The sequence below is a fragment of the Chrysemys picta genome, chromosome 2 (assembly GCF_011386835.1).
Source record: "Chrysemys picta bellii isolate R12L10 chromosome 2, ASM1138683v2, whole genome shotgun sequence".
In the NCBI taxonomy this organism is placed as follows: Eukaryota; Metazoa; Chordata; order Testudines; family Emydidae; genus Chrysemys; species Chrysemys picta.
Genome location: NC_088792.1, coordinates 177,848,115 through 177,869,934, shown reverse-complemented (window position 1 = coordinate 177,869,934; position 21,820 = coordinate 177,848,115). Strand labels below are relative to the sequence as shown.

General features: G+C 44.8%; 1 protein-coding gene across 2 annotated transcripts in view; it reads left to right on the top strand.

Annotated features, from left to right (window-relative positions):
* The window catches only part of ELOVL2 (ELOVL fatty acid elongase 2), a 98,560-nt gene that overhangs the window by 54,523 nt on the left and 22,217 nt on the right, over nt 1-21,820 (top strand). Inside the window, exons 4-6 of one of the 2 annotated variants that reach the window (XM_065584956.1) lie at nt 11,788-11,865; nt 14,587-14,758; nt 21,609-21,733. In XM_065584956.1, coding sequence (XP_065441028.1) covers nt 11,788-11,865; nt 14,587-14,758; nt 21,609-21,733 — 375 coding nt within the window. The remainder of the gene's footprint in view (nt 1-11,787; nt 11,866-14,586; nt 14,759-21,608; nt 21,734-21,820) is intronic. The other variant, XM_065584957.1, reaches the window with a different exon arrangement.

The following is a 21,820-nucleotide window of genomic DNA, read 5'->3' as shown; positions in this document are numbered from 1 at the left end:
GCAAGTTCAGTATTACAGACAAGCTTGAACCCAGATTGACAAGTATCAAGACAATCTGAGGATTCCCAATAGCACCAGGAGTTGTCTCCCAACCACCTTTTCAATTACTTTACCCAATAGGGGCAGAGCAGAGACAGAACAATTATGATATTGCAGTCAAGTCATAAGCCATATTGGTTGGATTGTGTTTGTCTTTGCAAGCAAACTTTGGAATTACAATGGCACCTCACAAATTGGCACTAGTGAACAGAAAACCCATTAAAATATTTGAATTTGGCACAATAGTGAACAAGATAAATAAAAACAAAAAAGGGACACTGCATCACAAAATATATTTTGTTCATTTATTTTGGTAGCTGAAATTTTAATTATTTGCTTCATAACATGCTGTAGTAAATTTGCAAAGATAAAGAGGCTTCTACTCCACCTATCCTGTTAAATCCTTGCTGAGAAGCAGGGGGAGACAGCAATTTTAATACAGCAAGTTAAGAAGGCGGCAAATCTGTGAGGTTTTAGTGTATAAAAGACCCCATGCAGGCTCTCCTGGCACTTTAGTGAAAGCACAGTGCTAGAGATCAGAATTCAGATCTCTGTGGAAGTGCACTGAGCCTGAAATAAGTGGTACCTTTTATTAGTACTGAGAGGCCATCCCTTCCCCATAGCAGGTGATCAAAGCAGCCTTCCTTGACTCTAGAGTGGGCTGAGGAAAGGGAAATAGAGGTCCCATTGTCACAAAAAGGGAAATTCTGGTATGCATTACATGACTGCAATTATTTGTGTGAGGACCCAATCTTGCAAGCTGCTAAGCACTACTGACTGAAGTGGGAGTTGATAGTACTTGGAACTTTATAGGATCAGGGCCTTATGGAAGAGTCCTATATAATTTAATAGGGATAAAATCAAGGGGGCTGTACAAAAGTTACTGACTGTCCTATAGAATTTAGTGGAGGATGATATCCATCTAATAGGGGTCTGATTGTCAGAAGTGCTGAGCAGCTACACCTGCTATTGACTTTAACTGAAGTTGTGAGTATTTGACATCTCTAACCCAGGTTTTAGCCCCCAACCATCCTATAAAATTCTATAGCAAAGGTATAAATGTCTTTATTAAGTTAAACAGGATTGTTTAAAAAACCCCATGAAAAGTTGCCCTTTTCCATTAAATGATACTGGGCAGATTAACACATAGGGTATGTTTAGACTACCCGCCGAATCGGCGAATAGTAATCGAATCGATATATTGCGTCTTGGGATATATCGATCCCTGAACGTGCTCCCGTTGACTCCGGAACTCCATCAGGGCGAGTGGTGGTAGCGGAGTCGACGGGGGAGCCACGGCCATCGATCCCGCGCTGTGAGGACCTGAGGTAAATTGAAATATGATCCGTAGCTGAAGTCGACGTTATTCCCGTAGCTGAAGTTGCGTATCTTACATCAACCCCACCCCCCAATGTAGAGCAGCCCATAGATGGGGAGCAGTAAAGTGGTAACAACACCTGGCCACTAGGGATCTGTATCTGAGTTGTGTCTGAGTCCAAGGTTCACATAAACTGAAAGCTTATCAGGTGTGCTAAGCGTAGCTGCTGCTAATTTCTCATTCTTTAATTAATGCAGAAAGGCCTTATTCAGTCTTGTAAAAGGAGAAGCAGCAGGAAAGGGAGGAGGGAATCTGGAGAAAGCCAATCAAGAGCAATCTTTTATAATTTGGAAAAAAAATCAAAATTCTGCATTTAAAATCATTTCCCATAGTTAGTGAAAGGTCACTGAGGACACAACACAAAGAAACAATGTGAGAAATGTAAAAATGTTTCTATGAGGGTGAGAACCCTGCATGGTTACGGTTCCTTTCTCAGGGGCTGTTCTTGTTTGAGCTGAGTTAGGAAATCTCAGGGGTTGACTTTGCTGTTTTCAGTAGCTGTTGTTCTAGCTGAACACTCCGTCCTTATTTCTCTGTCTCACTTCCATATGAAATAAATTAAATGTGTTGTGTTTTTCCTACTGGCCTTTTGAGCTACATATTTTAGGTACAGCATGATATTTACCCCTTTCCTCAATAAGGCAATGCTCAGATTTACAGCCCAGCTCTTATTGACTTCAGTGGGAATTGTATCAGGTATCCAAGGACAGATCTGATATTAAATCAAATACAATGAGCTTTTCAAATGCAGAATTGCTATTACTTTACCAGTACCACAGAGTCACATGCAAGATCTGCTATTCTGAATAGCTCCTGTAACCGTGAAGGTTTAACATTCATATAGCACTTTACATCTTCAAGGTTACTTGCAAACATCAGCTAACTAATCCTCATTACCCTCCCCCCTCCCCCGTTTTGGTTAAGGCAATATTAACCCATTTTAAATGTGGGGAAACTGAGGTAAAGCAAGGTTATGCGACTTGTCAAGGCCAGACAGTCAGTGAGTGGCAATGCTGGGATTAGAACTCAGGAATCCCTGTCCCCCAATCCCAGGCTGAACCACTATGTTGCCTCCTTAGACAGTTTACAGCTGTCCTGACAATAGAGTATTTGAGGTCTTCAGGACACATGAGCAGCAATCTTTAAGTACTCGCTGCACTGCTTCTCAGCTGCCTCTGTAAAACCTTGGATTATATTGTGATTCTTTGAGACTCATCTAAAAATAGGCAACCTACATAGACACTTCCATGGATACCATAGGGTAAATTTTCATCTAGACATGCAGGGATTTTATTACACAAGTCCGCAGGTGTTGTACAAGTAAATTTTGCACCCAGAAAGCATATCCAAGACCTTAAAATACATTTTTTTGTTCAGGAATTAATCACAAAAGAGGGATTAAAGGTCTTTTCCCTGTTTATCTACCGAAGAGGCGTCTTAGTAAAATGCAAGCTTCCCTCCATGCCCCACCAGCATGTCTCAACCTCATCCTGATGAGGCTACATCTCAGGGGTGGAAGGTAGTTCAGTCTCCAAGCCCAGTCAGTCTCAGGTCCCTGTATACAGGCGCTGCTCATAAGAGTGTTGATTAACGTTGAACAATACATATCTCATTTTGAACTATTTTTCCTGTCGTTTTTGATCAACTGATTGCTATATCCTCTGAGCTCTCTTTGTTCAAGAACCACAAAAAACATGCAATTTTTTAAAAATGTATTTACAACCAATATGAGAAACTACTGTTCAGAAGACAAGAAAAAAACCAGATATTTCCTCACCATAGAGCCAGTGTGCATACAGCTGTCACTTTCCTACCTTATGGTATGTCTGCATACAGTGTGGCTGTAGCAGGGGTAGGCATACCCCTGCTAGCTTTAATCTAGCTAGCATGGTAACATGATGCAGCACCACAAGCTTTAGCCCTGGCTAGCAACCAGAGTATGAATCCCCTGAAGACCCCGTGTACTCCTACTGAGGTAATTCAGACCTGATCTGCTCGATCCAATTGTATAGACAGCAATCTTCTGTGGCTGCTTAATCCAGACCTGGAATTAGAGACAGTGTGGTGACACCAGCTAGCTCAGCCTGGGGGAGCTAGCACTCCAGGGAAAACTGCATCGTCCACTTGCTTCAATGAAGAATCACAGTTATATTCATTAGAGTCCTGTCTCCTCGCCCACAAGACCACAACAGATCCCATCATTTGGATCAAACTATCTGGCAGCAGCACTTCCTGTTGATAACTGAGATGAGCTGCTGCTTCTGGCAGGAAGGGTTTCTTGTCTCCCTGCTTCTCTATTTTCTTATTCTTCTCTTCCCCCTCCCCATCACCTTTTGCTTTCTTTTCTCACCCCCTTCTTCCCAGACTCCCTTCCCTTTTCTCCTCCTCTGCTTTCTGTTTCTCCCTATCCCCTCTCCTGCTCGCCCTTTTTACTCTGTCCCTGTTCACTTTCCCCAGTACTCTTCCCTCCTCACTCCCCACCATGGGTTTCCTAATGACTTTTTAAAAAAAGTAAAATATATATAAAAATGCATAATGCTCCTTTTCAGAGGAAGCCGAATGGTGCGATCATCTTAAATAAAACAAATGGAAACTTCCTTTTGTCCCCAGTGTAAATACCAAGTCCAACATCTGTCCTAGCTCATAATCACAGCTGAGAACATGCTGCAGGAGCCTGCAGGAGTTTTTAGAGGGGCTGTAGCAAGGAAAACAAGAAAGATTGTGCTGGAGATAGAATCTGGAGTCAGTAGTCAATGGGGAATCCATCTGGTGGGAGGCCCAGTAATTATGATGCTTGGATGCAATGCCCCTCTCCTCTCCTTATGTTCTGGGCCAGGGGAAGCAACCTGTGGCTGTCGGACATGTGCTTAGGAAGCCACGCATGGGAGGCTTGCAAGGTGTTCCACTGCTTACCCACAGAGCTAAAAGCAGCTGTTCTGGTCCAGAAATCCAGGGTTAGAAAAGTCCATATAAAAATCACCAGTATTGTAGTTCGGTAATTAACATGTGATTCTCTCTCTTCTAATCTAGTATTAGAGGATAATGCATGAGAAAGTTGTGATTATGTGGCTGTAATCCCATCAAGGGGGATCTGATGATGTATTAAGCAACTTTGTTGCTTATTCTAGCATTCAGCCAGTGGAGAGATTTCAGCATCAGTCTCCGGCAAGGCTTGACCTGCCTCAACAGTGCGTCTGCACTGACAGACCTAACTTCAAACTGTAACAAACACAATTACTCTTTTTAAACAGGCAGGAGTAAGATTTCTGTAACAAGGCTGTCACTGTGAGCTTGCTCCCAGTCTCCTTATAGTTGAGTTTTTGAGTAAAGATGTATATATGTTTGTATTACAGTGGAAGTCTATTAATCAGAATATTGAGCTGCAGTGATAAATGAAAAATGTACCACTGATCAGGATGTTGCAGTTAAGCAGAATGGTTTAGTATTACGTTCACGTGGCAAAGTGACCCTTTATCTAAAAGAAACCAAGTAATAAGACATGACCATTATTTCCGGGGGACAGACTACCACGAAAGCCGAACATTTTAAGGAGTATTTCCTGGAGAGAGAGAGAGAGAGAGAGAGAATTATTACATTTGGGAGAAAACTTTTACTTCCTTAGCACATCTTCCACTTTCCCACAATGTCTGTGTGTCTGACATTACCTTAAAGCTTTTCAGGGCAGGGACTGCTCCTCATAGGTGTTTGAACAGCACCCTAGGGCACCTACTTTGATGGGAGACTCTGGCTGCTATGGTAATACAGATAAAATAGTAATATTAATGTGTGGCTTCAGCTACACAGGAAGGAAAGGAGCAGGTCTAGTGGTGGAGTCAGGACACCTGGTCTGCTGCTGACTCACTTTGTAACATTGGGCATGTCACATAGGGGGATACTAAGGCACATAAGATCAGTCAAATAAATATAAAACAGCAGCTGGGTGGGAGGGTTAATTGAACCCCCTGCTCTGCATGGGCAGCTGCAGATTCAGCCCACATCTCTCTCACCCCCATACATGCCGTCAAAACTTTAAAAAGATCCAGAAAGGATCTATTAGGTACTCCCCAGAAGGAGTCCCAGGCTTAAAAACTCTGTCAGAAAGCAGAATGACATTCCATAGCTGAGGAGACTTCTTGTCCATTCCCTGAAGGAGACAAGATGGCAGCTAGGCCACCTAAAGAAGAGAATGAAGAGATCATCACTGCTACCAAGCTGAAATGAAAGAGTTTTTAATAGAGATTAAGGCACTCACAACCAATTTTCACTTCAAACTGCTGGCTGTTAAAAAAGGCTGACCTAGGTGACAGGGACAGTGCAGCTGAAATTGGACTTGGGGGTGAGGACAGGGCTGGCTCCAGGCACCAGCAAAACAAGCAGGTGCTTGGGGCGGCACATTTCTAGGGGCGGCATTCTGGCGCCGGCCATCATAGGCACCGACTCCGTGGCATGGAGAAAAAGTGCCACCGCCGCCCCAGCTCGCCTCCACTCTGCCTCCGCCTGCTCCCCTGAGCGCACTGCTGCTTTGCTTCTCCCCCCTCCCTCCCAGGCTTGCCAGGCACAAAACAGCTGTTTCACGCAGCAAGGCTGGGAGGGAGGAGAAGCTGAGCGGCGGGGCGCTCGGGGGGAGGCAGCGATGGTGGAGCGGAGGTGAGCTGGAGCGGGGAGCGGTTCCTCTACCCCCCCGTTACTTCCTGCACCCCCCCACCCTAGCTCACCTCCGTTCCGCCTGCTCCCCTGAATGCGCCGCTGCTCCGCTTCTCCCCCCACCCTCTGACTCTAGTTGCAAGATCCCACTATTTCAGGAGCTGGGGGAGGGAGGGGCTTAGAAAAACAACAAATATTACAAGCAATAGCAATACTTCCTTCCTTCTTGTTTTCATAAGCAATATTAGTGGTTGAAGCTTTTAGCAAAGCTGGTTGCATTTATTTGACCCAGCCGAATACATTCCTTACTGGAACTCCTAATGTCACCCTCAGTAAAGCCATATCCTACTCAAAATGCTTTGCTCAAATGAGATCCTTTTACTCCAGTCCTGTACCTGTTGCCAGTCAAGGGCAAGATGACAAACTGAGGTTCTTCCAGCATGTCTGAAATTACAAGGTAATGACTAATCAGCTAATCTAAGAGAGCTTGTTGGTAAGACTTCTGTTTTTTGTATAGGCAAGGAAGTACCCATTCAGGCTCCTAGCTCCCCTCTGCTTTGCAGAGAAAGGCAAAGCTATGGAAAACTGTTAGGAAGGGCATTGAGAGAGGCTGGACAGAAAAGCAACTAGGCAGTAGCATTCCACCCCCACCAAGTAATTGCCTCTGCCAAATGCAACATGGGAGCTCAGCTCTACATGGTCAAGGTGATGTGTAGGGGGGGGGGACAATTGGTAAGTTAGGGAACCCCCATTCAATGCAGTAAATTCTCTGTTCAGAGGACTCTAATTTAGTATCCATTTTGTATTGCAACTCCCCCTGCACTGTTTAGAACAAAATCCAGAAGGGGTGGGATCAGGAAGAGGGTGGAAAGCCAGCCAGTAGCAGCATGCCAAAGCAGAGTGCTGTGATGGGAGAGAGGAATGCTGCAGTAGAGGGTGGGTCAAAGGTCTTCTACTGGTATTAGTTTTCCCACAGATCATGGCCCAATCAGAGCCTTGCTGAAAATATCCCTGCTTTTTCTACAGTGCCGCCAGCCCCTCCACTTTAAGGGGAAAACGCAAAGCCACAGGTGGAATAAACCTGTTGATCATTTTCCACCCTCTCTTCCACGGGAGAGGAAGTGAGTACACACAGGCCAGAGAACACAACTCCTGGAGGTACATGGTAGAATGCAAGCAATGGGAACTGAAGCTGTTTGGCAGAGCATGTTGTGTGACCTCAGCTGCACCAGGCATTTGCAAAGAGTTCTTCAGCTGGATATTCTAGGCAATGGTCCCATTCTGCCCATTTTAGTGACCTGTAGCACACATTGTAAACAAGACCAGTGGTATTTGGACTGTTCTAAAGGAAGGGAAAAAAATCCCCCCCCCCGGCCCCTTTTTAAAAAAACAATACTGACTTGGAAAAGTATTTCATTATTGTCACTTTATAAATCCTTGTCTCTAACACCCATCCTTGCAGCACAGCAGATGCTGTTTTGGCTGTCGGCACCTGACATTTTAAAATTGAAGGGACAGTGCAAGACTTCTTTTCATTCGTATTTATAAAAAAACATGTCCTATTCTATTTGCCAGTGCTTTAGATATATTAAAACTGAAATTTCTGAAACAATTCTAATTTAATTTTCACCATTAATGGCACTGGTTTACATTTGAACTTCATTTAGTTTGAACAATGCAACTGGATCAGTTCCCCGCTCAGAGTTTCACAGCCAAAGCATAAGGTGGCACTGCATGGGTTGCAAACTCTGCTGGAGGCTTTATTTAAATCAAAAAAGTGTTGGTGGAGCGGGTGACACTCTGGTTTCACTGAAACATTATGGATTAAGATATTTCACTACATTTTATAATATTTTAGCAAACCATTCTCTTTCCTTAAAATAAAATATCCTAAAAGTGGGGACTAAGACAGCTGAGAGTATCCTTAAGAGATTTAAAAGCTCAGTTTTCTCGAACCAAAGCAGTACAAAGTGCTTTTCGCTTTTTCAGATGAGAAGATGGGCTTGCTTGTGGCTAAGTCAAGGACCAGAAGTCAATCAATTTGAGTTCCATTCCAAGCTCTGCCACAGACTGCCCTGTGATCATAGACAAGTCATTTGTGGACTGATTTTCAGAGGTGAAATCAATGGGACCTGCAGGGAGTCAGGGTACCTCACATCTGTGACCACAGACACAGCTGACAATGAGGATTAAACGTGTAGCTTAAGGAGGACAAGCCACTTGAGCTAAAGCAGAAATGCTTTAGTTGGGAAAAAGTAGCAAGCTGCTAAGCTGTTGGGTCCTGCCACTAAAGAAAGATATTTCCATATATCCTAAGCCAAAATATTTCATTGCCACCTCTGAAAAACAAAACACTAATCTCCCTTTTGATCTATTTCATCATCTGCCTTCTGGAGCTGTTGTGAACCACATAGATTCTCGGATAGAGGGTGAATGTAATGTAAGGTCTAAGGTTTGTTTTCTTCAGTTAGGGATTTTTACCGTTCCGTACTGGAAATAACAGTAACTTGTAGAAGAACTTGGGTCTCCACCTATTCTACTTCAGGGATAAGCAGCAACATACAGCACACTGGCCTGCAGAGCCAAGAAATGTAAATAAATGGTCTGCCAGAGAATTAAGAAGTCTCTTTTTTTCTTATGGTTCCCAGTATTTTTTTAAACCCCTGTAAGTACATAGAATGAGCCCCTTGGGTTTCTCACTAGAAAATGGGTGTGTTATGATAAAACAAACAGTATAAAAGGACATTTTCACAAATAAACAACTCTTTATAGAAGGATATTAAGTAACCCATTCTCACCATCCTTACAAAGATCTGTTCTGACTGAACCTCATGGAACAGTACAGCTAAAAGGTTGAGGTATTTCGTTTCTTTGCATATTGATTGAATAAGACATTACATCACAGTTGCTTGAATGTCCAATGGGAATAGCAATGATTTCATCCACAAACAACCATGGGGTTGTAGATAGAAAAACTATTTAAACTTCAATGGCAAACTAATTTGTAAACTACGAAAATACTGTAGGTTTGCTGCACAGTATTTCTATTTAATAAGTATGATTCACTTTTATGTATACACACTGTAGGAAACATTGTCTTAAGCCTCCTGTGGTGGGGAAAGAGATACTGGCAATCATTGAGTAGAGGGTTTCTCATGGGGCATGTCAGTGTCGGGTGTGGTAGCAAAAGTCAATACAGTACTCGGCAGTTCTTGTCATTGCACTACCATTGTCATTGTACTACTAGAGTACAGGAACGGTGATTCTTGAACAGCACCTAAACTGATCAGAGGCAGAGATGACCTTCAGTAAATGGTAACATGCATCAAGACACAGACTTTACCTCAGCTTGCTCTTCAGAAAGAAGAAACACAGTCCTTTAGGAGACAAGCTACTGTTTTTTTTCTCATCCTTCTACCCCTCCTCCAAATATATATTATATATAAATAAATAAAACCACATATCTACCTCAGAGATGCTTTTCCAAGGGCCAGATTTTGTAGTCTATGTCACAAGTCAGGGCAACCACACCGGTATCCCCTCTTGCAGGCAGTAAGGACACCCACTCTAGGTTCCTGGCTCCTCAGTCATCACCTCTCTTGGATTCAGACCCGAGACTCATTCCCCACTGAGCAAGGTTTTTCCAGACTGCACAGTTCCTTGCCTACACTGCGAGTTCCCCAGCAAGCCAAACCATCTAAACAGATGTGCGTGTCTGCACCATGCTTTCTCCTCAGAGGCTATAAACAGCACAGATGCCCACAGTTATAAATTACCACACAAGTACATTTATTCTTAAGATGAAAGTTTTACAGAACAAACATAGTAAGAATAGAAGACCCTACATGCATGCTAATAAGCTTACCAGAGATCACCCCACCAAATCTAACAAGGGCTCTGGTCAGTGACAGTCCATCTAATCCTTCCACAATAATTGGACTCCCTCCTTTGGACAGGTGGTTCTGATCATTTTCTGGAACAGAAAGAAGGCCTTAAATCAAGTTAAATTCAGGCTATTTATCCAAAAGTCCTTTGTTTGATAGTCTCTGTAGAATCCAGTTTGAACCAGCACGTGCAAGCCTCTCCAAGTGGCTGTACCTTCCTTGAGGTGTTACAACCTGAGTGGACCTAGGGGTTCTTGTAGACCGGAGGATGACTATGAGTCGACAATGTGACGTGGCGGTGAAAAAAGCCAATGCGGTCTTGGGATGCATTAGGCGAGGTATATCTAGTAGGGATAAGGAGGTGCTGCTTCCGTTGTATAAGGCGCTGGTGAGACCTCATTTGGAGTACTGTGTGCAGTTCTGGTCTCCCATGTTTAAAAAAGATGAACTCAAATTGGAACGGGTGCAGAGAAGGGCCACTAGGATGATCAGAGGAATGGAAAACCTGTCGTATGAAAGGAGACTAGAGGAGCTCGGGTTGTTTAGTCTGACAAAACGAAGGCTGAGGGGGGATATGATTGCTCTCTTTAAATATATCAGAGGGATAAATACCAGGGAGGGAGAGGAATTATTCCAGCTTAGTACTAATGTGGACACGAGAACGAATGGATATAAACTGGCAGTGGGGAAGTTTAGGCTTGAAATTAGACGAAGGTTTCTGACCGTCAGAGGGGTGAAATATTGGAACGGCCTTCCGAGGGAAACGGTGGGGGCGAGGGACCTGTCTGGTTTTAAGATTAAATTAGATAAGTTTATGGAGGGAATGGTTTAATGGTAAAACACATTAGCTGAGGAATACCGAGCAATAGCAGGTATTGCAGGCCCTGGAGGTTTTTCGCCTTCCTCCGCAGCATGGGGCAGGGATCGCTAGCAGGAGGGTTCTCTGCCAATTGAAGTCACCAAGACACAGGAATTGGGGACTTCATCAGCAGAGTCAAGGGAAGGGTGGGGACGGTTTTGTGGCCTGCGGCATGCAGGGGGTCAGACCAGATGATCATAATGGTCCCTTCTGACCTTAAAGTCTATGAGTCTATGAGTCTATGGATTTGTCTAGTCACCCCCATTGGTCTTAGTTTCTGGAGGAGCTGTGCTCACCTTCCCCTGTGTGGACTTCCTGAGACCCACAAAACAATCACAGCGACACCCTTTGCATTTCTACATTTGTTTTGTAGTGTTGCATGGTGTTAACTCATCACATATTTGTGTGACACTTTAATGTAGCATCAGGATACTCCTATGAAATTATTTTAAGACTCTTTGCCACTTCATTCAGTACAATATATACTCTCTTCTCCTGGGAGATATAGATATGAATGATATGGGAAAACATATTCTCTCCCTCCTCCCCCAGCCCAAATACACTTTCAGTTTGTTTGGAGGAACAGGGAAAGATATTGGCTGCACCAGTAATCTGTTTAGCACTTCTCGTGCTGCCCTGCATGTGTCAGATAGAACAGCTCTACTCAAAACATAGGCTTTCTACAAAAGAGACTTCCTAAAGAGCTGTAGGTTGAGAAGCACTGTGAGAGATGACAACCTATCTATGATAGGTTTGAAGTTTCAAGTCCAGCAAAACGAGAAAGGCAGGATTTGTTGCATTGTGTATTTCCATCACCACATTCTAACCTTTTAATTCCAGAACAGAACACTATTCTGATATATGCAAATAGACTATTTTAATAGCATCTGTTCGTGGGATGAATCGGCAACACTGAGCGGAAGCACAGAGGAATATGAATGACTACTTTTGTTGAGTGATTTACTGCGTGTGTTTTGTTCCAGCTTATGCTCTCCAGTTGGGAAGGAGGCTATAACTTACAGTGTCAGAACCTTGTCAGCGCAGGAGAAGCCGATATCCGGGTGAGGCAGAAACAGCAACTCAGTAACTAAAAGATAGTGTGGTCTATTTCTCCACAGGCTTTGGTGCAATTCCCTTGCATCACTGGCCTATTTAGATTTAGCAATGATCTTATTTCTGTTTGTTACACAGTGGGATATGTATATTAGGGTTACCATATTTCAGCAAGCAAAAAAGAGGACGGGAGGAGCCCCGCCCTAGCCCCGCCCCTGCCCCTCCCACTTCCCGCCCCCCCTCAGAACCCCCAACCCTCCCCCCATTCCTTGTCCCCTGACTGCCCCCTCCTGGGACCCCTGCCCCTAACTGCCCCCCAGGACTCCACCCCCTACCTAAGCCTCCCTGCCTCTTGTCCCCTGACTGCCCCCTCCTGAGACCCTCCCCCCTCCTAACTGGCCCCCTAGGACCCTACCCCCTACCTGTACCCTGATTGCCCCAACCCTTATCCACACCCCCACCCCCAGACAGACCCCCTGGGACTCCCACGCCCCATCCAACCACTTCCCACCCCCTGACAGCCCCCCCCAGAACTCCCGACCCATCTAAACCCCTCTGCTCCCTGCCCCCTGACAGCCCCCCCCGAACTCCCAAAGACCCCCCCCTGCTCCTTGTCCCCTGACTGCCCCCTCCTGGGACCCCTGCTCCTAACTGCCCTCCAGAACTCCACCCCCTACCTAAGCCTCCTTGCTCCTTGTCCCCTAACTACCCCCCCAAATGCCCCCCAGGACCCTACCCCCTACCTGTACCCTGACTGCCCAAAACCTTCTCCACTCCCCCTCCCAAAAGCCCCCCCTGAACTCCCCCCCCGTCTCTTGACTGCCCCCTCCAGAACCTCCCTGCCCCTTCTCCTGCCCCCTGGCCCCCTTACCCTGCCGCTCAGAACAGGGTGTTGGGCTCTGTGCGGAGCCGGACACGTGGCTGCGCTCCCCAGCGCAACACACAACCTGGTCCCTGCCCCTGCACAGTGCTGCCGGAGCGGGGCGCTGGGCTGCAGGGGAGGAGGAGCTGCCGAGGCCCGATGCAAACGGCCCGGCCGGCCGGCTGGCTCAGAATGCGGGGGAGGGAGGGGGGGAGGAGGAGCTCTACAGCTGCTCCGGAGTCCAGCCCGGCAAGCTGCGGGGGAAGGGCTCTGGCTGCCAGAGCCCCATGCGAGCGGCTGAATTTCCTGCAGCCCTCCCAGCCGCGCCTGCATGGGGGGGAAATCCCGGACGTTTTTAGTGATTTACAAATTCCCCCCCGGACGCTATTTTTAACACAAAAAGGAGGACATGTCCGGGTAAATCCGGACGAATGGTAACCCTATGTATATGCTGATCCAGGTTGGATGTGTCCTCACTCCCCAGTATAGGGTAAAGAACAATGTGCGAGGTACATTTTTGTTCTGGAAAGGCTTTTACAAAAGTTTATGTCCAATATTTCTGGCTCCTCGGGCATTGCATTATCATTAATTATCAGAACAGATACCAATACAAAATGGAAATGTTTTCTATGGAAAACATAAATCCTTTAATTAAAAACCTATGGTGAAATTGTCCATGCAAATTTGGGTTCTTGTGGGTCCAAAGTGCACCTGAACCAATCTGAACTCGGGGAATGCTTGGATCCAGATTTTGCATCTTCACCTCATCTCTAGCCTTGACTCCTATTACACACCTTAAAATTCAAAGTTTTGTCCTTCTATTGTTCCAAGTTCTCCATGAACACTCCCACCTGATATAAGCGACAGTGTCCTATGGCACCTTAAAGACCAACAGACTTATTGGTCTGCATAAGCTGACGAAGTGGGTATTCACCCACAAAAGCTTATGCTCCAATATGTCTGTTAGTCTATAAGGTGCCACAGGACCCTTTGTTGCTTTTTACATATCCAGACTAACATGGCTACACCTCTGATACTTGTCACCTGATATAGTTGATCATTCTTACTTTTCACCAATACTTACTTCATTCCTCCATTTTAGCCCCCTTTCTCCTTTTCTAGGGCTTTCCACATTTTGGCTTGCAAGGGTCACTCAGACACATTTTCCCATCTATATGATTTTTTTTTTTGTTCCTCCCTTGGAGATACTACTACTTTAAATTTTCTTCTCTCCCTCTTGGCTTATAGGCTCTATGAATCTCACTGCAATACTCTGCATTAAGGGTCCTGTGAAATTACGATATTCTGGGCTGGTATTAATTGGCATATCTCCCTATGAAGGATCTGCTCCATTGTGTCCAAGGGGCTTTGATAATGGACTATGTGGGCTGCCTACTTTAATTACTCTTTTGAGAACTTGCATATTACAACACATTTAAAATAGTCATTTAATTTTTTTCAGATCACATTTGAAAAGTTTTCCAATAGCAACAGTCCCCAAGTTGGTTGCTGCTCAAGTATCCCACTAGTTCATTATGCTTCACATTCTCCCCACTCGCCTATCTGCCTGTGAAGCCCCCTAGAAAAAGGTTATTGTAGCTTTTTGATCCAGATGAAGAGCAATTAGAAAGCCTTACTTTGGAAGTTTAGATCAGAAGGCATTTTCAGAAAACCTTCATTACATGCAAAACAGGTTAGAGGTCTAAGAATACTTAGGGAATAAGAAATGTTTGGCCAAATCCTGCCATCTTTCATCAATGGGAAAATGACTTCAATGGGAATTTTGTTAGAGCAAGGATTGATTAAGGATAGCAGAATTTAGCCCTTTACGAACAGATCTTCATTTCTCTTTCTCTTGCTCATACAGGTGGCCAAGGTGCTGTGGTGGTATTATTTTTCCAAAGCAATTGAATTCATGGACACTATTTTCTTTGTACTGAGGAAGAAAAACAGTCAAATTACTTTCCTTCATGTATATCATCATGCCACTATGTTTAACATCTGGTGGTGTGTTCTGAACTGGATCCCTTGTGGACAAAGTAAGTGTTTCTATCATTTTCTCAGCAGTATGTTAAGGGGGTAGATGTAGGGGATTTGCACACAGCTATGCATTGCAAGCATTTAATAGTAATATTAGCTATCTGCAGAATTATTCACAAATCCCTACAAAATCAAGGTGAGTATACAGTCATATGGATTTATTTGCAGAGGTGCTGAGCACCTGCCGTTCCTCTTGAAATAAAAAAGAATTGTGAGTGCTCAGGATCACGGACTGCCGGGCCACCAAACTATTGCTGCATGCTCAGATACTAGAGTTGTGAATAAGGCTACAATTTAGTCATGTGTATTTTTAGTAAAAGTCATGGACAGGTCATGGGCAATAAACAAAAGTTCACAGTCTGTGACCTGTCCATAACTTTTACTATAAATACCCTTGACAAAATTGGGGGGGGGGGGGAGGAGACGCGCATTGCTGGGGAGGCACTGCTTGCGGGGGATGCCCTGGGAGGCCACTGCTGGGGGGGTCCACTGATTGGGGGGGGCACCCCGGGGCCAGCAGCACCAGCTGGCAGGGGCTGCTGAGCAGCGGCTGCTCTGGCCACCCCCGGGACCGCTGTTGGGGGGTGGGGGGCAGGAGGGTGCTGCTCGGGTGGGGAGCTGGAGCCAGCAGCACCAGCTGCCAGGGACTGCCCCAGAGCCGCTGCTTGGGGCCACCGAGCAGCGGCTGCTCTGGCCGCCCCAAGGACCACTGCTCAGGCAGTCCCTCGGATCAGCTGCCCAGGTCCGCCTGAGCAGCGGCTGGTGTGGCTAGCCCCAGAGCCACTCCTTCAGCTGTTGCTATGGCTGTTCCCAGGATCACCCAAGTAGCTGGCCCTGAGATCAGCCACACTGGCCCCTGCAGAAGTCATGGAGGTTGTGGAAAATCACAGAATCTTTGACAGACCCAGTGCCCTAGTGAGGAGCACAGTATACAGTGCCTAGAGACTGATAGATGGGACCGGATTCTCCTCAAACCAGTTTCATGCAAGTGTATCTCCCTCAAATAGAATAACTGAGAGAAGAATCTGTCCCATAAGATACTTAAGGCAAAATAATGAAGTCAATGGGAATTTCACCCCTGCTGTATAGCACAACATTCAAATGCTTATACATTTTTGACTTCTTGCACTAGCAAGATCTTTCGTTTATAAATGTGTAACTAAGCATCTGTGAGCAGCATAACTGATTTGAAGACATTTAGAAGTACGCAGACCAAACTGAAAAAAAATTTTGTACTCAAAACCCCTATATAGAAATAAAGAGAATATTCAAACTCCATCCAGGGTAGGCAAAGCCCAGTTTGTTTGCTTATGAGGAACTGCCATTGCCTATTATCTTAGTGAAGGGTTATGCTCCCCCCTCACGTGTTCCTATTTCTTGTGAATATTTTAAACAATTATTTAAACTTTTCAACTTCACACACTACTGAAGAATCGTAATTCCATTTGTCACCCAAACTTTGACAAGCCAAGGACGATCATAGTCTCAGGACCTCGTTTTGAATAGGTAAGGGTCTGATCCTGCTCCCTTTGAAGTCAGTAGCAAAAATTCCCATCCATTTCTATGGGAAGAGGATTCAGCCTTAACTTCATATGAGGCCTGGGCTGTTAGGAGAGAGAAAGGGACTATCTCTGCTCTCACTTATACAAAAGTAAATCAGAATTAACTCTACTGAAGTGCAATGGAGTCACACTGTTGTAAAACTGATGAGAAATCAGTATCAGAGTACACCGTGTACTTGGCAGTGTAAATGTAACACATTCACTGTCTCTTAAAAATATTCCTCTTTGAATCACAGACCCTACATTCATGAATTTGCCTTGTTTTAGAGTCCTATTTTGAAGACCTGAAATTTGACTGCATAGTTGGTAGGAAGTCACAGTGATGCAGAGTAATGTGCATTTTACCCAAGTGAAACCAGATGTCTTTGTGACAGAAAATTGGCCTTCTCTAGCTCCCTGCACATCAAAAGTCAGGTATAATAATTATTGTTGTGGAATATATCATGTTCATCTTGGCTGGAAATTGTCAGTCTCACCGTCTCCTCCCATACCCAAGGGAAATAGTGATAGTTAGAGACTACTGTCTCTGCATTGTGGCTTAGAGTGGGAAGTAGAGAATTATTTCTAGCATCAAATCAAGAACATTCCTGTTAGTGGGTAAATGGAATGATTTTTTTTCTGTAGCCTTGTCATTTAAGTTGAAAAGAAAATTAATGTTTTAACTTAGTTTTTAAGCTTTGGTTCCCACATCCCTCAAAAGGGAAATTATCTCAACCTATACAAAATTCAGCAGCTCTATTTTCAAAGTAATGTGTTATAAGTTCTTATTTTTAATAGTGTAAGACCCAAGTCTCCACTGCTTAGTACAGTCACTTTGATTGTGTGAAGTAGGTGTAAAATGCTCCCACAGACCCTGTGGAGAATTGTGATTTGGCAGTGATTTACACACAGTTTGTACGGGTGTCAAGGACTGCTTAGGGGCAAGGCAATGGACATACCAGCCTCTGTGCTCTCTTCTATGGCTAACGCCCAGGACCTGATTCTCCACCACTTTTACAGCAGCATAATTGTAACAGAGAGGAGAATTGTGATGTTTCCTGGGCTACCCCAGGTTGTGAGGCACCCCACTTCCACCTGCCCTTCACATGAGGAAGCCTTGTCCGTCCCTGCTGGAGGTCAGCTCCCCAACTCCACCGGCCACATGCAACACAAGCACTCGCCTCTAAGCCTCACAGGCCTTGCTGTCTCTTTATAGGTTCACACTGGCCACATTGCAACCCTTGAGCTCCTCCCCACCCCCATCTCCCTGGAGTGTCTAGCCCCTGTTCCACTGGACACTCACTGTATTCAGATTCGCTGCTTACCACTTCCATCTGAGATCACCTCTCCGCTTAACCCACAGGCCTTAGCTGTAGCTTTTCTGCCAGGTGGAATCTGCAACAAGGACAAGGTTTAACATACCAGGGGGTTCCTCTTACCAATCCAAAATAGAACCAGCTCAAGCCCCCACCCACTAATCTGGGAAAACTAACTACCGCCCATAAGAGGCAGTACTTCCCCACTTGCAAACTCCAAGTCTGTGTGTAACAAAAGAAAACTTATTAAAAAGGGAAAGGAGACCCAGTATTAATTTGGGAAAACACAGCAACCAATTCGAAAGCATCTAACCATAAGCAAACACCCACCCCACAGTATGTTGGGTCATGTCCTTTGCCTCAGTTTCTTACCTTATAGGAAACAAATGTCCCCTTAATACACCACTCCCCTTGTTCTATACTGCACTCCACTCACAATTGGTTGCCTTTGGTCAGCTACTGTTATCTCTGCCACCACTGGCCACTCACTACCACCTCTGCTGCTGCTGTCTTTGCCACCCTCAGCTCTGCTGCTGCTACTTACCACTCACTGCTACCTCTGCAATGTTGCATTCTGAAGTTCCACCATAAAACCCAGCTCTTAGTGAACTCACTGAGTAGGGGGAGCATCTCAGCTGCTCTTTCTCTTCATTATCTTTCACTACAACACTGTCTCCACACTAGGTCTAAGGCTTAGCCCCTAGACCTGCTCACAAGCGATTTCAACTCTAGTAACTTCTGAACAGAAACAAGGACTCTCAGGGGAGTCCAATCAGCTCTGTCTTTAGACACTAAAGAGGAGAGGCTCAAATGGTGTCTAGGACTCTTTAGGCAGAGTCCATACCATCAGATAGGAACACCCATCCCACCCCCATCTCATTTTCACTGGGATTTGACATCCTTAGCCCCTGCTTAGCAAGTGAGTTTCAGTTTAGGGTGACCTCCTTAATAAGGGCATACTAAGTACAGTTCTGCTCATACAATAAGGATGATAATTCTAAAGTGAATTGTAACCCCAAACCAGCCAAACTTGATCACTTTGGCAAAACAGCTCTGTCTGCTAAATACCTAGGCAGAGTGAGTGTGTCAATGCAAATGTGGTCTGTTCCTGAAATCTTTTCCCCCAGTTCATCATTGGATGTCAGGGGACAGCTCATTCAGACCCTGCTTACATAGATATCAATATATCAGCGCAGCAGGTCTCCTAGGTGAAGGACGCAGTGTGTTCTTTGCTTCCCAAGATATACAAGTCACATCCTTTGTTTTCATTCATAAACAGGACACCTGCTGGTGCTTTGTTTCTTCCTGTAGATTCTGTAACCTTACAACTGGAACCTGGGCTGAAGGCAAGTCTACACTACCATGCTACATGGGTGCAGCTGCGCCACTGTAGCGTGTCTGGTGAAGACGCGTGATGCCAACAGGAGAACGCTCTTCTAGCAGCATAATTATTCCACCTCCACAAGAGGCAGAAGCTATGGTGGTAGGAAAGTATCTGCCGCTGACATAGCGCGGCATGGACAGTGCTTAGGTCACTGTAACTTGCGTTGCTCAGGGGGCGTCTTTTTCACATCTCTAAGCGATGCAAGTTACATCCCCTTAAGTGGTAGTATAGACAAGCCCTTGGTCAGCAAATAGATCTCCATTGTGAGGTAGACAACACACAATACACTCGTGATCAGACAGGGAGGTAAGTGTCTGTCACCGCCTCCCTGAAAGGAACACGTTGGATGCAGGTCACCTCTTGGAGACCTGCCTTAACTCCAAGACCTTAAGAACACAATTTTCAGTATTGAGACATAAGTCCTTAAATATTACCCCTACATGCATTTTGCAGTGATTATGTCAACCAGTGGGCTACTAGCTCACAGTGAAGATCTTGTATGTCACCCTTTAGTAAATTATATGCATACATGACCAAAGAAATTCCTGTAAAACCCTATGAACCCCCTGCACCCTCAGCACTGAGAGGGCCCTGTGTCACAAGAATCAGACCCATTTGTTCTCTGACCAAATGTTAACATATTCTGTAGCTACTGAACATTCTACTAACAGAATGAACACATGTAACTTAGCAATATTGCTACTTCCTGCTCAACTATCCAGGCAAAAGGGTAGAGGGTAATTTATCCACATCATGCAGAATGCTAGAATTAATATTCAGTTACTGCAATTGATTGTAATGGTGAAATATTGTTTGGAGCCAAATTCTGTAGTCCTTAAGCAAGCAAAACATTCACTGAAGTCGGTGAAAGCTTTTCCTCCATTAAGGCCACAGAATTTGCCCCGAGTACACGAATTGTACTCCAATACAAAGAGTAAAGCTCTCACTGCAGTGTTCAGTAATGGGAGTCCTTCATGTTCTTTTACCTCCCTGGGCACTAGGCTGGTGTTTATGGCAACATAATCTAAAATAGCTGAGTTTTTAGAGCTTAGAATGCCAAGACAGACAGACAAAGGATTTTTAGAACAAAGTGAAGGGATGGCCTGCAATCTAGAAAATAAAAAGGAAGAAGGCAGAAAGGGGAAATCATAGAGTAAAATATACAGCCTCTGACATAAAAGAAACCAAGGGAGGAAGAAGAGCTGGGTGTATGAGGCACTTCTCAGGGCACCCAGGGCCAAGTATCATCTTGTTCCCACTCACCTCCCGCATGAGGGAGACTTGCCTGTGCCAGCTAGGCATTAGCTCTCCAACACAACCAGCCTGTCAGCCACTCTAGCACTCTCCTCTATACCAGCCCTGCAGGGTGACAGTAGATGTACCCCAGCCTCCGAGTCCCTTCAAAGTGTCCACCTGTGGTAACCAGCCCCTGATCACTGGATACCCCCAGAAATCCCAGAGCCTCTATTCCCAAAGGAGCAGTGTGCCCCAGTTTACCCATTTTACCTTAGATCACTGCTTCAGTACCAAGAACAGCACTTGAGTTCAGTTACAGTAAAACAAAAGGAAACAGTTTTAAGAAAGGATAGAGATTCAATCAGAATCAAGTGTAAGCCATGGAAACAAATGGTTACACACATCACAAAATGCGAACTAGGGCCTACATTTATTAATAGTCACCTTTACTATTTAACAGAGTCTATTCTCAACCCAAAGTTCAGTCTTTTGCAATGCTTGCTAGCTCCAAAGAGCCAGGACCCAATCTCTCATGAAGCACCCCTACTCATCAAGGTACCTCCTCAGTGAGTGGATCCAGCAGATCTTTCTCCAGCCCGTGATATACTCAGTTTTTATTCACAAACAGGGTGATCCTCAGGCTGTCACACTGTTCCTTTTCACTGTCAAGTAGTTTCAATGTTTATATTTTGTCTTTGATGGTTTTCCATTGACTTTTGTGGGTTGGTGCAATGATGGACAATGAAGCAATGTATTACATAATTGACTAGCCTGGGAAGGGTGACAACTTCCTCCTGCTTCAACCAGCCATCACTGAGACATATTCTCCTTGTAAACCACTTCCACTCCAAGACCATAAGGGTATAATTTTCAGTATAGTTACATTGTTCCTTAACTCTTCCCTGTACACACATCCCCCAATGATTATGAGTATCGATAAACTACAAGCTTTCAGTAGAGTTAGCACATGCCAGCCTTCATGGATAACTACAATGAAAGCAGTGTGCGCGCCATGTCTGAGACAGGAGTTGCTTGCAAAGAAAAGTGAACCCTTTGCTAGCTGGTACCAATGGAACTTGTGTCACAGTGTAGTAAGACTTTTTTGTGGTGGTGTGGGGGGAGGGAAGGTCAGCAATCCCTAGTGTGGAATCCACTGCAAGTCCAAGAGTATCCTGACCAGAAGTGAGGGGGAAAAAAAAAAAAGGTAAAGAGCATTATTACTGGACGCAGTGTCAGAACGCTAGTGAGACCACTTGTAGATCAGTAAAAGTCCCTCCCTGTAAATTCTAAAAACAGTTCCTGGTAGAAAGTCCTTCACCCCACCCCCAGTGATACCACTGAATAAAATGTTTTCTTTGTTGGATTCTTACAGGTTTCTTTGGACCCACTTTGAATAGTTTTATCCATGTTCTCATGTACTCCTACTATGGATTTTCTGTCATTCCTTCCATGCGCAAGTATCTGTGGTGGAAGAAATACCTCACTCAGGCACAACTGGTACATTTATTTTTCACTCTTTAATTTTAATAGATTTTTTTTTTGTCAAAGGAGGTAGCATAAAACTGTAACCTTAAATATAAAGCT